The sequence below is a fragment of the Mytilus californianus genome, unplaced genomic scaffold (assembly GCF_021869535.1).
Source record: "Mytilus californianus isolate M0D057914Y unplaced genomic scaffold, xbMytCali1.0.p SCAF_21, whole genome shotgun sequence".
NCBI lineage: Eukaryota > Metazoa > Mollusca > Bivalvia > Mytilida > Mytilidae > Mytilus > Mytilus californianus.
In genome coordinates this window covers 788,545-802,039 of record NW_026262670.1, presented here as the reverse complement: position 1 = coordinate 802,039, position 13,495 = coordinate 788,545, and the positions used below count along the sequence as shown (strand labels likewise).

The 13,495-nt window shown below is 32.2% G+C and overlaps 1 protein-coding gene across 2 annotated transcripts in view; it reads left to right on the top strand.

The window, feature by feature from the left end:
* The window catches only part of LOC127731937 (cyclin-dependent kinase 12-like), a 69,744-nt gene that overhangs the window by 29,595 nt on the left and 26,654 nt on the right, over positions 1-13,495 (top strand). For both annotated transcript variants that reach the window (XM_052240814.1, XM_052240815.1), the window contains 4 exons: positions 6,938-7,054; positions 7,938-8,028; positions 10,542-10,617; positions 11,375-11,469. In XM_052240814.1, coding sequence (XP_052096774.1) covers positions 6,938-7,054; positions 7,938-8,028; positions 10,542-10,617; positions 11,375-11,469 — 379 coding nt within the window. The remainder of the gene's footprint in view (positions 1-6,937; positions 7,055-7,937; positions 8,029-10,541; positions 10,618-11,374; positions 11,470-13,495) is intronic.

The following is a 13,495-nucleotide window of genomic DNA, read 5'->3' as shown; positions in this document are numbered from 1 at the left end:
GTTAATGACAGACTTGTACATATCATTATACAGAGCATCCTAACCCTTCGTGTTAATGACAGACTTGTACATATCATTATACAGCATCCTAACCCTTCGTGTTAATGACAGACTTGTACATATCATTATACAGCATCCTAACCCTTCGTGTTAATGACAGACTTGTACATATCATTATACAGCATCCTAACCCTTCGTGTTAATGACAGACTTGTACATATCATTATACAGCATCCTAACCCTTCGTGTTAATGACAGACTTGTACATATCATTATACAGCATCCTAACCCTTCGTGTTAATGACAGACTTGTACATATCATTATACAGCATCCTAACCCTTCGTGTTAATGACAGACTTGTACATATCATTATACAGCATCCTAACCCTTCGTGTTAATGACAGACTTGTACATATCATTATACAGCATCCTAACCCTTCGTGTTAATGACAGACTTGTACATATCATTATACAGCATCCTAACCCTTCATGTTAGTTACAGACTTGTACATATCATTATACAGCATCCTAACCCTTCATGTTAATGACAGACTTGTACATATCATTATACAGCATCCTAACCCTTCATGTTAATGACAGACTTGTACATATCATTATACAGCATCCTAACCCTTCATGTTAGTGACAGACTTGTACATATCGTTATACAGCATCCTAACCCTTCATGTTAATGACAGACTTGTACATATCATTATACAGCATCCTAACCCTTCATGTTAATGACAGACTTGTACATATCATTATACTGCATCCTAACCCTTCATGTTAATGACAGACTTGTACATATCGTTATACAGCATCCTAACCCTTCATGTTAATGACAGACTTCAGACTTGTACATATCGTTATACAGCATCCTAACCCTTCATGTTAATGACAGACTTGTACATATCATTATACAACATCCTAACCCTTCATGTTAATGACAGACTTGTACATATCGTTATACAGCATCCTAACCCTTCATGTTAATGACAGACTTGTACATATCGTTATACAGCATCCTAACCCTTCATGTTAATGACAGACTTGTACATATCGTTATACAGCATCCTAACCCTTCATGTTAATGACAGACTTGTACATATCATTATACAGCATCCTAACCCTTCATGTTAATGACAGACTTGTACATATCATTATACAGCATCCTAACCCTTCATGTTAATGACAGACTTGTACATATCATTATACAGCATCCTAACCCTTCATGTTAATGACAGACTTGTACATATCATTATACAGCATCCTAACCCTTCATGTTAATGACAGACTTGTACATATCATTATACAGCATCCTAACCCTTCATGTTAATGACAGACTTGTACATATCATTATACAGCATCCTAACCCTTCATGTTAATGACAGACTTGTACATATCATTATACAGCATCCTAACCCTTCATGTTAATGACAGACTTGTACATATCATTATACAGCATCCTAACCCTTCATGTTAGTGACAGACTTGTACATATCGTTATACAGCATCCTAACCCTTCATGTTAATGACAGACTTGTACATATCGTTATACAGCATCCTAACCCTTCATGTTAATGACAGACTTGTACATATCGTTATACAGCATCCTAACCCTTCATGTTAATGACAGACTTGTACATATCGTTACACAGCATCCTAACCCTTCATGTTAGTGACAGACTTGTACATATCGTTATACAGCATCCTAACCCTTCATGTTAGTGACAGACTTGTACATATCATTATACAGCATCCTAACCCTTCATGTTAGTGACAGACTTGTACATATCATTATACAGCATCCTAACCCTTCATGTTAGTGACAGACTTGTACATATCATTATACAGCATCCTAACCCTTCATGTTAGTGACAGACTTGTACATATCATTATACAGCATCCTAACCCTTCATGTTAGTGACAGACTTGTACATATCATTATACAGCATCCTAACCCTTCATGTTAATGACAGACTTGTACATATCATTATACAGCATCCTAACCCTTCGTGTTAATGACAGACTTGTACATATCATTATACAGCATCCTAACCCTTCGTGTTAATGACAGACTTGTACATATCATTATACAGCATCCTAACCCTTCGTGTTAATGACAGACTTGTACATATCATTATACAGCATCCTAACCCTTCGTGTTAATGACAGACTTGTACATATCATTATACAGCATCCTAACCCTTCGTGTTAATGACAGACTTGTACATATCATTATACAGCATCCTAACCCTTCATGTTAGTGACAGACTTGTACATATCATTATACAGCATCCTAACCCTTCATGTTAATGACAGACTTGTACATATCATTATACAGCATCCTAACCCTTCATGTTAATGACAGACTTGTACATATCATTATACAGCATCCTAACCCTTCATGTTAGTTACAGACTTGTACATATCATTATACACCCTTCATGTTAATTACAGACTTGTACATATCATTATACAGCATCCTAACCCTTCATAGGCTCAGTTATTAGTTCATTGATTGTTTTTTTAGAAATATTAAATAGTAATATTTGATATTAGTTTACATGCATGAAATTGATTTGTTAAATGATGATAAGGCCAGAATAAAAGTGTTTTATTTTCTTATTCTTATTCTCATAACCATGATTACATTGTCTCAAATTATGGCTGCCACTTTTTATGCTCCACCATAGTGGAGTGGGCATTAAGTTTTACCCTTGTCCGTCCTTCCGTACGTACGTCCCAAAGTTGGTTTTCGTTCTCTAACTTTAGTTTTCCTCAACCAAATATTATGAAACTTATACAAAATGCTTATTACCACAAAATACAGATCAAGTTTGAATTTTGGTGGCGTCACTTTAACCGTTTTAGAGTTATGCCCCTTTACAAATGGAAAAATTCTGAATTTTACGTTTCCGTTCTCTAACTTTAGTTTGCCTCAACCAAATGTTATGAAATTTATACACAATGCTTATTACCACAAAACACAGATCAAGTTTGAATTTTGGTGGTGTCACTGTAACCATTCTAGAGTTATGCCCATTTACAAATGGAAAAATTGCTGAATTTCGTTCTCTAACTTAAGTAAGCCTCAACCAAATGTAATGAAACTTATACACAATGCTTATTACCACAAAATACAGATCAAGTTCAAATTTTGGTGGCGTCACTTTTACCGTTCTAGAGTCATGCCCCTTTACAAATGGAAAAATTGCTGGATTTTTCGTTTCCGTTCTCTATCTTAAGTTTGCCTCAACTAAATGTTATGAAACATATACACAATATATACTTATTACCACAAAACTCAGATTAAGTACAAATTTGGGTAGCGTCACTTTTACAGTTCTTGAGTTATGTCCCTTTATAACATTATATGCAAGCGGGGGCATCATCTGTGTCCCATGGACACATTCACCATTTATTTTTCTCTCCTTTAATGCAGATAATAAGTATGATGGTTCAAAACTGGTAAAAATGTACATTTATTAAATGCATTTCAAAGTAACATTAGAACTTCAAAAGCTGATTTTAGATTTAGTAAATTTATATTTTCTAAGCCTTAGTAATGAGGATAGAATGTAGAAGTTTGTGGTTTGTAAAGGATGTTCAATTACTGGTTCAATTAACAATGATTCACTGTAAGGTTGTCTAGTTTGTTTTCACCACAGCTCTCTGGGAGGATAACCACTTAGGTGGCAGAAACCAGTTATTTTACAATAAATCTTTAGAATTTCATTGATTTATGATTTAATTTTCTTGAAAAATCATTCAAGCTTATATACAAATAAAATGTATGGTTTCAAGTAACGAAGATGTGTGCCTGCTTATGTGAATATATAGAAAACTTTTAAATTTGGGTGTCTGTCCAGCATGCAGATTATAAAATTTATAAATGCATTGCAAATAAGGCAAAAAATGTGATGCTCTGATACAAATCTAATCCTCACCTACAGATTCCTGCTAATAGCAGACAAGAATTTTAGGCAAAATTCAAGAGATAAATGATATTCAATGAATTAGAGCCTTGTCCGCACCTATCCTTACAGTTACCATCAAAATCTCAAGACATTTTTGTTAACATAAAACTGAATTTTTTCCCCACTTTGATTGGATGCCATCAAGTGAGGAGACCACAATTTGGCTTCTGATTGGACCCATATGTGAAGGACATCCCCAACCTGTGTATGCAACTACTTACTTGTGTAGTATAATAGCCTAGAATTTACATTCATTTATTTTTTCAGTCCACATGATGCAATTATATACCTCATTGCTTAACTATAACAAAATTTCTGTGTGGGACACATGTTCTGGTACACCAAAACTGGTACCTGCCACCTTACATGTCTCTACAGGAAAGTGGAATTTGTGGCTGTAAAAGGGGAAAAACATTCCATTTAAAGAATATAAGAACAAAGAAAATAGAACACTAGAACACTAAATATTTATAAATACAATTGACAGTATTTTATAAACACAATTATATAAATAGGTACAATTTTTGGCATTGGTTCCTTTTGGCTTCAAACTGTAGATCTTGAAAATTATGTAATTTCATTGAATGGCAGAAAATTAACTGATGATAAATCAATTACCCAACATAGAAAAAGTTTGATTTTTTTCGTACAAATGCACAACAGATTTGACCACAATCCTAAAATGTCCCAACTAATGATTTCAAATGCTTCGTCTCTAGCAAAATTCATCAAAGTAAAGCAGTTGTTTCAAAAGGTACTACATTAAAAATACTTGCATTCATAATTTCAGCAGAGATTTTCCTTTACAAACCTTTTGCAATCACTTTAATTAGATTTCACATTTTTACCAGTTAATCATTAATTAGCACTAATAATTGCACACTTTAATGTATGAATTTACAGTGTTTTATACTATTCTGGGTTCATTCAGTTTATTTTAAAAATTTTGAAAGTTGAATACTTGAAGAAACTTTTATCAAGTGGGATAGGTACTTGATACCTGTTATAGATTTGAGTTATATAAATAAAAAAATGTCATGATAATATCCAAACTTATAGTGCCTACGTGCATACCAACCTGACTAGGAATAGACTTAAGGTCATGAAAAAAGCAGTAGTGGTTACCATAGTAACTGTTATCTAAACAGAATGTGTGTATTTCCTGCTACATTCTTCACAAGTTTTATCACTGATACATGGGATATCAATCAGAAATTAGGAAAAAGACATCAGTTAGTACTGTAGGGGCTCAGCAAGGGGGTACCTGGGTTATTAGACAGTGTTAAAGGGGGTGGGGAGGCTCAGCAAGGGGCTACTGGAGTATCAGGCAGTTGTTAATGGGGTGTTCAGCAACTGTCCTACTGGATTATTGGGCAGTGTTGATGGGGGGCTCTGTAACAGGGTGTTAAATAGCTGGGGCTCATCAGGATTATCAGGGCTTTGAAACAGGGTATTAAATTTAAGATAATTTAAGATTTGTACCATAACAATGTTATATAAAGGATTATATTAAGCAAAATTGTTTTACTGACCTGAAATTATCTAAGTGATGGTAGAATATTTTTTCTTTGAGACTAGAAAATTCCTCAATTTGTTGTTGAAAATATTTCATACATATTGAGGACTAAAACAAGGTTGAAGACTATACAGTTACCTGATGTTGTTAACATACTTATGTCCTTAGGTCCTTGGTCGATAGGTCATACCACATCTCCTTATTTCTATATATAGATATATAAAAATAAATTAATGTAGAGATGTGGATACAATGAGATGGCATGCATTAATCAAACCAAAAAGAAGTAGAAAATGGCGGTTTAAATTAAATCATTTTATTTTTTAGTCAAAATCAACATCAATACCAAATCATAAGTTATCAGATATGAACAAAATGTTTAGCATCAAAATCTTAATGTGAAAAAAAAATGATCATGTGGTGAGTTTTGTTAGCCACCTGCTTCCTTAAATTCCCAAATGTTGTAAAAGATCTGTTATCAAGATTTAGCTTTGTATGTTTTGATAATAAGTCAATTAAATATCAATTTTTTTGTTGTAGTTAAAACTTAATAATTTATATTTTATCTATTAATAACTCATGCAGCATATAACAAAGAATTATGAACTTTGGGGCCTGAATGGGGTTTACATAATAGAGAATAATGGCTAAAAACATTATAGAAATGAAGACCCCATAACGATAAAACACTCTAATTACTGGTATATATATACAAGATGTTGGATATATATATCAATTGACAGAAACCAAACAACACATAAAAACTTATAAAAAGACATGAAGAGATTAACAGTTCATAGCTTGTGTGGATTTGTCCTTTCCATCAATGCACAATGAATCAGTCCTACCCAGAAGGGGGGGGGGGCATTGTCTTTTTATAAGTCCCTTAATGGATAACTTGCAGATATCCTGATGAAACTCAAAGTAAAGAAAAAACCTGCCTAAACCACATAGTGGAGAGTTGAAAGTTTTGTCTATCTTGTGCCTACTTCCATTATTCAAGGATTGTGTCTGTAAAATCAATCTAAGCTACATTTTATAAAGTGTAGACAAAGATTAACAGAAAACTTATAGCCTCCAACTTATATCTACATGCTTTAATGTAAAACTAGTTCTTGCCCACTTATAAATTGTTTTAACCAGAGAATTATACATTTTGCACATTACTAAATTCATCTGTGGTTAAACTTGGTAAATTAAATCAGTTGAGTGTTGAATTATTATACTCAGAAATTATTATACTCAGACTCAGAAATCAACCAATCAGAAGACTGGATTTGGTGTTTCTTTGAAGTACAGATTTTGTACTCCAAGTCCTGAATAAAGTTTTATGACTGACAGACCTGGTTAGGGACAGGAATTTTTTGCAGCACTGTTGATAAATAGATATATAAACCAATAGTTTATTGTGTAAATAATTAGTTTTCTTCTTTATTGTAGAAATCAGGAACATATTGCCTTGAAGATCATCAAAAACATAGAAAAATACAGAGAGGCTGCCAAACTAGAAATCAATGTCTTAGAAAAAATACGGGAAAAAGATCCCGAAGGAAGATAGTAAGCTGTTTAAAATATCAAATTTGTTTTTTAATTAACTTTAAATTCTTCTATTATCAAATGTCAAGATGTACATTTCAATACAAGTCTTATAAGAAATACACTTTTAAAGTATTTTTCAAGAGTGTTGAATCTGTTTGACTTTAGTATATGAATTATGAAAGGTCCTTACCATAAGTTTGACTTTTTATTTTAATTATGAAAGATCCTTACAGAATATATAAGACTTGTGATTTTTTTTTGATTTTCTACTCATCATGACTTACAAATTACCAAGACGATGAAAGCATTTGAAAAATAAACTTTATGACAAAAGTCCACAACAATGAGAACTGTATTAGTTGAATTTGAAAGCATGTTAATTTTATAAAAAGTTGTTTTCTGAGCAGTATTCATTTGTTTAAGCCTTGTATAATTCATCCCTTTGATTTAGTAAGGATCTATAGTCACATTTGATTAGCCAAATCTAACAAATGGCAAAGGGACATAACTCAAAACGAAACAACATCATATTAAAGAAAATCAATAGCCTGTTGATTTGGTCATGAACGAACATTTTATTTTTACCTCTATCATTATCAAACAAACTGTACAGTTTTAAAACATTTCTGAAATTTTGTTTGTTACCTGTCTTTGTCACCTCAGCCACGTTATTTTTTTGTTGTTTTATAATGTATATTCAGATATTATTGCAAAAAATATGATATGTACGCTAAAATTATACTATCATTTTAAATTCGTAAGCATTATTTGTATACAGAATTTCCTGAAATTGTGATATTTTATCTGACATTCATGAATTTCCATTGTTTAACACTCTTAATTATAAATTCACCCAAACATTTCTGAATTTACATTAGTTGTTGACTTTGATTTTTTTCAGCCTATGTGTTCAGATGATGGAATGGTTCGACTACCACGGCCACATGTGTATAGCGTTTGATATGTTAGGTCTCAGTGTATTTGATTTTCTGGTATGTTTAATTAGTATATTTTGTAATAGTCAGTGTTCTCCCCAGGATTTTTTTAAGGCGCAAAATTCAAGGGAGCGTAACTCTTTTTTTAGAGTGAACGTTTGTGATCTGAAGCAATAAGTCATAAATCATGACATGCAATATGAATTATAATGCTTTGTGTTATGTGTTTAATAATGCAGAGTATTAATGAATTACAAGAATATATATATGAAAGAAATTGATTTTAAACACAAAAGTTATTTATATTCAGTCAATTAAAGAAGTCAAAATATAAATATTCATCTCTACTCTCTGCTCCTTCTAGGGATATTGTTTTAAGATAGTGTTATTTTGTTGGACAGTCTGTTCCTCAACTTTGTCTTTATCCTCTTCAGGGTTAAAAATTAAACCCCCACTCACAATAACTTTTGCTTATACCCCCTTTAACATTTCTAAGCCATAAAAACTCAGTCAGCCACTTGTCATTGAAACCAGAAACATGGTGCTTGCTTTTATCAATTGCTAAAACTTGAGCTTGGTTGGGATTAGGAGAAGCAATGAAATCTGCTTATAATGACAGTGTAGACGGAGGTGTATTCCCCTTTTAATTAGAAGTCATTGGTCGAAAAAAAACTTCTACTTCCATCATCTACCTTTTGCTTATAATTCACCCCTTTTTTATTTGCAGAGAACATGTTCATTCAGAATTAATAAAATCGAATATGGTTAAGATATTTGGTTTACAACTTTTTAAAACAATTTTTTTTATATAAATGAACAGCTGACCAGTTTCCGTAGTTTCACATTACACTTCCGTGCGTATTATTGTTTAATCCTATCTTTGGCAGATAGATATAAACGAAACTTTACAAATTCGTTAAAGTTAAAACCATTGAAATTATTTACCAGTGACATTATACAGAAGCTGCGGCGATTCTGTACCCGTGTTGATTGTCACATATTTCCAGAAGCACGGGTTCACGATCGATGTTCAGATGATCATTTTATTTCTAAAAATATGACAGTTTCAGACGAATTTACCTTGCAAGCAACATTTTTTCACTTTCTATTAAATAAATCACTCCTCGTTATCTTTAATCAAACTTTATTTTAATTTTTTCAACTACTTATACTTTCATTCATAGTTTTCATCGTAAATATCTTTAGCAATGTGTATTCAAATTTATCATGTGTATTCAACACGTTCATTGGTCGTGTTTAAATAGATTCTTCTTCTCGACCAATGAAAAAATTCGTTATATAAATGGTCAAGTGATCACACACACGATGCGTAAATACAATGTATTTGCGATCTATTTCTTCAATTTCTGCACTGAAGTTTTTAAAATTTTTAATTTTCTTCAAAAAATATCTATCTTCTTGATGATCATTTACGCTATTACCTGATAACATAGTCCGATAAGGCTGAGATAAGCGTGGCTCAGGTAAAACTAATTATTAGTTATTGTGTAACACTGACCGACCCATCAGCGGTGATCAGTAACTTGACAATTTTAACCAACATTTATAATGAAAATGTGAAAATTAACACGCTGCAGGATCAAGTATTAAGGGACAGCGTCCAATTAAGACGCTGCGGGATCTACAAAAATATTAAGAAGGCGCTGCGGCACCGCAGCGTCATATCGGCCTGGGGAGAACACTGATAGTGCTTAGTAATTATTTCACAGAAATATATTTTAGTAGGAATTTTAGAAACAGAGACATTTTCGTTATGAAAAGCGTGATTCCCAAACTGCTGAGTGGTAGATTGAATTATTTACCATGCAAAACAAAACAAAAAACACAATGGAACATATTGAAAAAGATGTCTTTTAAATTAAATTTAGGCCTGTCATAAAAATATTGCATGGTCTACAAGGAATTTAATGAGGCTTTCATTTATTGTTAATGCCACCCTTTTGATTGATAGAAAAAGTGATATGGATGTATGTCTACAATGTAAGAAGTAACCATGTACAATGTACTGGGCACTTTTATTGCTGTTTTTCTTCTTGAATAATATGTTAAGCAGAGACTTAGAGAGGTGGGCTAACATACTGAAAAAAACGAGTTTAAGTAGTTCATTACCAGTATCACCAGCTTGTCAACACTCAGGTTGTGAGGTCGAACCCCTCATGTGGCAGGTGCTGTTGACTCCAATCTTAATTGACTAAGATTAACAGTTTCCTGCTGAAGGTCGTGATTCTCTTCAGACACTGGCTTCTTCTGCCATTTAAAACTGGCCCCTACCATATAGCCAGTAGTGTTAAAAAGTGGCGGGTTTATAGTAAATTGAAAGACTTTTGTCTGATTTTTAAAAAAATTACGTCTTGTTACAATATTTAAAATAGCTCTCGCTGCGATATAGCCTTATTGTGCTGATGCAGCGTAAAGCAATCAACAATCAATCATAAAAAGTGGCGTATTATGAAAACACCAACAATGAATAAATAGATAAATGAAAATGTTTATCTTGCTGTTAAAATGTGATGACCTATGATACTAATATTACATATTTTATTTTTCAGAAAGATAACCATTATATACCTTATCCATTAGATCAAGTACGACACATAGCATATCAACTGTGTTACGCTGTAAATTGTAAGTATCACAGAGTTTTTTCCTCTTTTTTTTTTTTTTTTTTTTTTTTCCTTCATTAAATTTTGTTATACTGTGGATTTATTTATTTTCATTGATACCAATTTTTGTGAGTTGAGTAAAAATTTGTATTTTCATGGATATTTGATTTTGTGGTGTAGTCAAAATCTGCATACAAGTCTATAGAAAATTTAGATAAAGCTGGTCATTTACTATGGCTAATCTTTAAAATAAAACTTGGTTTGGGGAATTTGTAAATGTCTGGTGGTGGTGATTCAAGTTTCTGTTTAGAAGGAGGCATTTACATTTAAACACTCCAAAAAGTAATACTTTAGGCCCCAAAACAAGCTGAAAAAAATATGCATTCATAGAAAATGATTCAGATATTCTCCCTGTAACATTCTAAAATTTCAATGGGAGTCCTTCACTGGATGGTAGGCTTAAATTCAGTATGTAGGTAGTCCTGAGCACAAAAAAAAGAAAGAAATTTATTTGAAATGGATGGATGAATAGATTTGAGATATGAATGCCTTTCAATCCACACTGTACATCATCTTCTAGAATATTATTGAAAATCATTATACATATATATATACATGTAATATACATATTTAATTCAAATTGTTAGACAATGCCGTAGAAATAATAATTAAAAAATTCTATTATAAATAAGCCATGTAAGCCCTAAGATTGAAAATGTAAAAACATAGCTTTACATTTTAATATATTCATCAACTTGTTTATTATTATGTATTTTCAGTTTTACATGAAAACCACCTCACACATACAGATTTGAAACCAGAAAATATATTATTTGTAAATTCAGATTTTACCGGTGTATATAATCCTAAAAAGGTAAGTCAGTTAAACTGTCAAGTTTTTTTTGCAAGTCCTCTCAGGTCGACTAAATTTACATAATTCTGTATTGACTTATTCTTGATTTTTTTTATAGGACATGGCCTGCATTTTACAAAAAATCTTCACAGGCTAAAATTGATCATAAGTCTACTGCATTGTTCATGAATTATCAGTATTTTTTGTTAAAGATTTTTTTTGTGAACATTAAAACACCTTTGGTGTGAAAGCTCTATGATTTAAAATTTCTGGATGTCTGTTTAGGGGTTTCATGGACATCATGTTTTCCCCCTAAGTCTGATATTTTTATTTTCAAGTATTAACTAGAGTCAGAATAAATAAAATGTTCATTAAATTTTATCCCAAGCAATGTATAAATGTTTGCCTTATTACCTAGATTATGATGATTTGAAAAATTTTGAAAATATTTTTGCCTGAAATTGTCATAATTTAAAAAAAATTACAGAAACATATTGTAGCAATATTTATCAAGGCTTTATATAAACATTATATATAAAGAGCTCATGATTCTACTAATTTGTGTAAATCCTAGGCACAGTAATTTTGCACACACATCAGAAAAACCACAACAAACAAAGCAAAAAATCCTCAAATTAACATAAGAATAGAAATAAACAACAAAACAATAAGAAAAAAGCCATGCTACTAAATGATATTATTTCAACCATATTCATGAGAGAAAACATAATATGGCTTTTTCAATATCACATCTGTATAACCTGAGACACCAATATATTTGTTATACGACCGCAAAAATTAAAAAATTTTTTGGTCGTATATTGGTATGACGTTGGCGTCGTCGTCGTCATCGTCGTCGTCCGAAGACACATTGGTTTTCGCACTCTTACTTTAGTTTAAGTGAATGGATCTCCATGAAATTTTACCATAAGGTTCAATACCACGAAAGGAAGGTTGGGATTGATTTTGGGGGTTATGGTACCAACAGTTAAGGAATTAGGGGCCAAAAAGGGGACAAAAATAAGCATTTTTGTAACTTCCAGACAATAACTTGTGTGTAAGTGTATGGATCTCTCTGACATTGTACCACAAGGTTCCATATCACAAAGGGAAGGCTGTAATTGATTTTGGGGGTAATTGCCTCAAAATGTTAGGAATTAGGGGCAAAAAACAAGCATTTTTCTAGTTTCATGACAATAACTTGTGTGTAAGTGTTTGGATATTTCTGAAATTGTACTACAAGGTTTCATATCACAAAGGGAAAGCTGGAATTGAGTTTGGGGGTAATTGCCCGAAACGTTTAGGAATTGGGGGCCAAAAAGGGGCCAAAAATAAGCATTTTTCTAGTTTCCAGACAATAACTTGTGTTCAAGTGTATGGATCTCTCTGAAATTGTACTGCAAGGTACCATACCACAAAGGGAAGGCTGAGATTGAGTTTGGGGTTGATGAATCATAAGGGGGTTCAAAAAATTTTGGGGGGGGGGATTTTTTTTTTTATTTTTATTTCTTTTTTTCCTTTTTTTTTTCTTTTAAAATTTTCCATTTTAAGTTGGTTATTTCTGATTTATATTTAAAAGCAAATAATAATGATATGGTAGGAGATACACACCAAACAGGATGTGTAAATTATTATATAATAAGTATTGTGCAATAGCAAGAAATTTTCAATTGCACAATAGCAAGAAATCTTCAATTGCACAGTATTGCGCAATAGCAAGAAATCTTCAATTGCACAGTATTGCGCAATAGCAAGAAATATCCAATAGCACAATATTGCACAATAGCAAGAAATTGTCAATTGTACAGTAATGCGCAATAGCAAGAAATAATCAATTGCACAGTATTGTGCAAAAGAAGATACTTTGTATAAATTGCTTATTTCTTGATCAATTTCAATGGGGTTTTATTCTTGAATTCTTGGGGTTCTTTAATATGCTGAATCTAACCGTGTATTAAGTTTTTGGATTTTGGGCCCCGTTTTTAAATTGGTCCACATTGAGGTCCAAAGGGTCCAAAATTTAACTTTGTTTGATTTCATCAAAAAT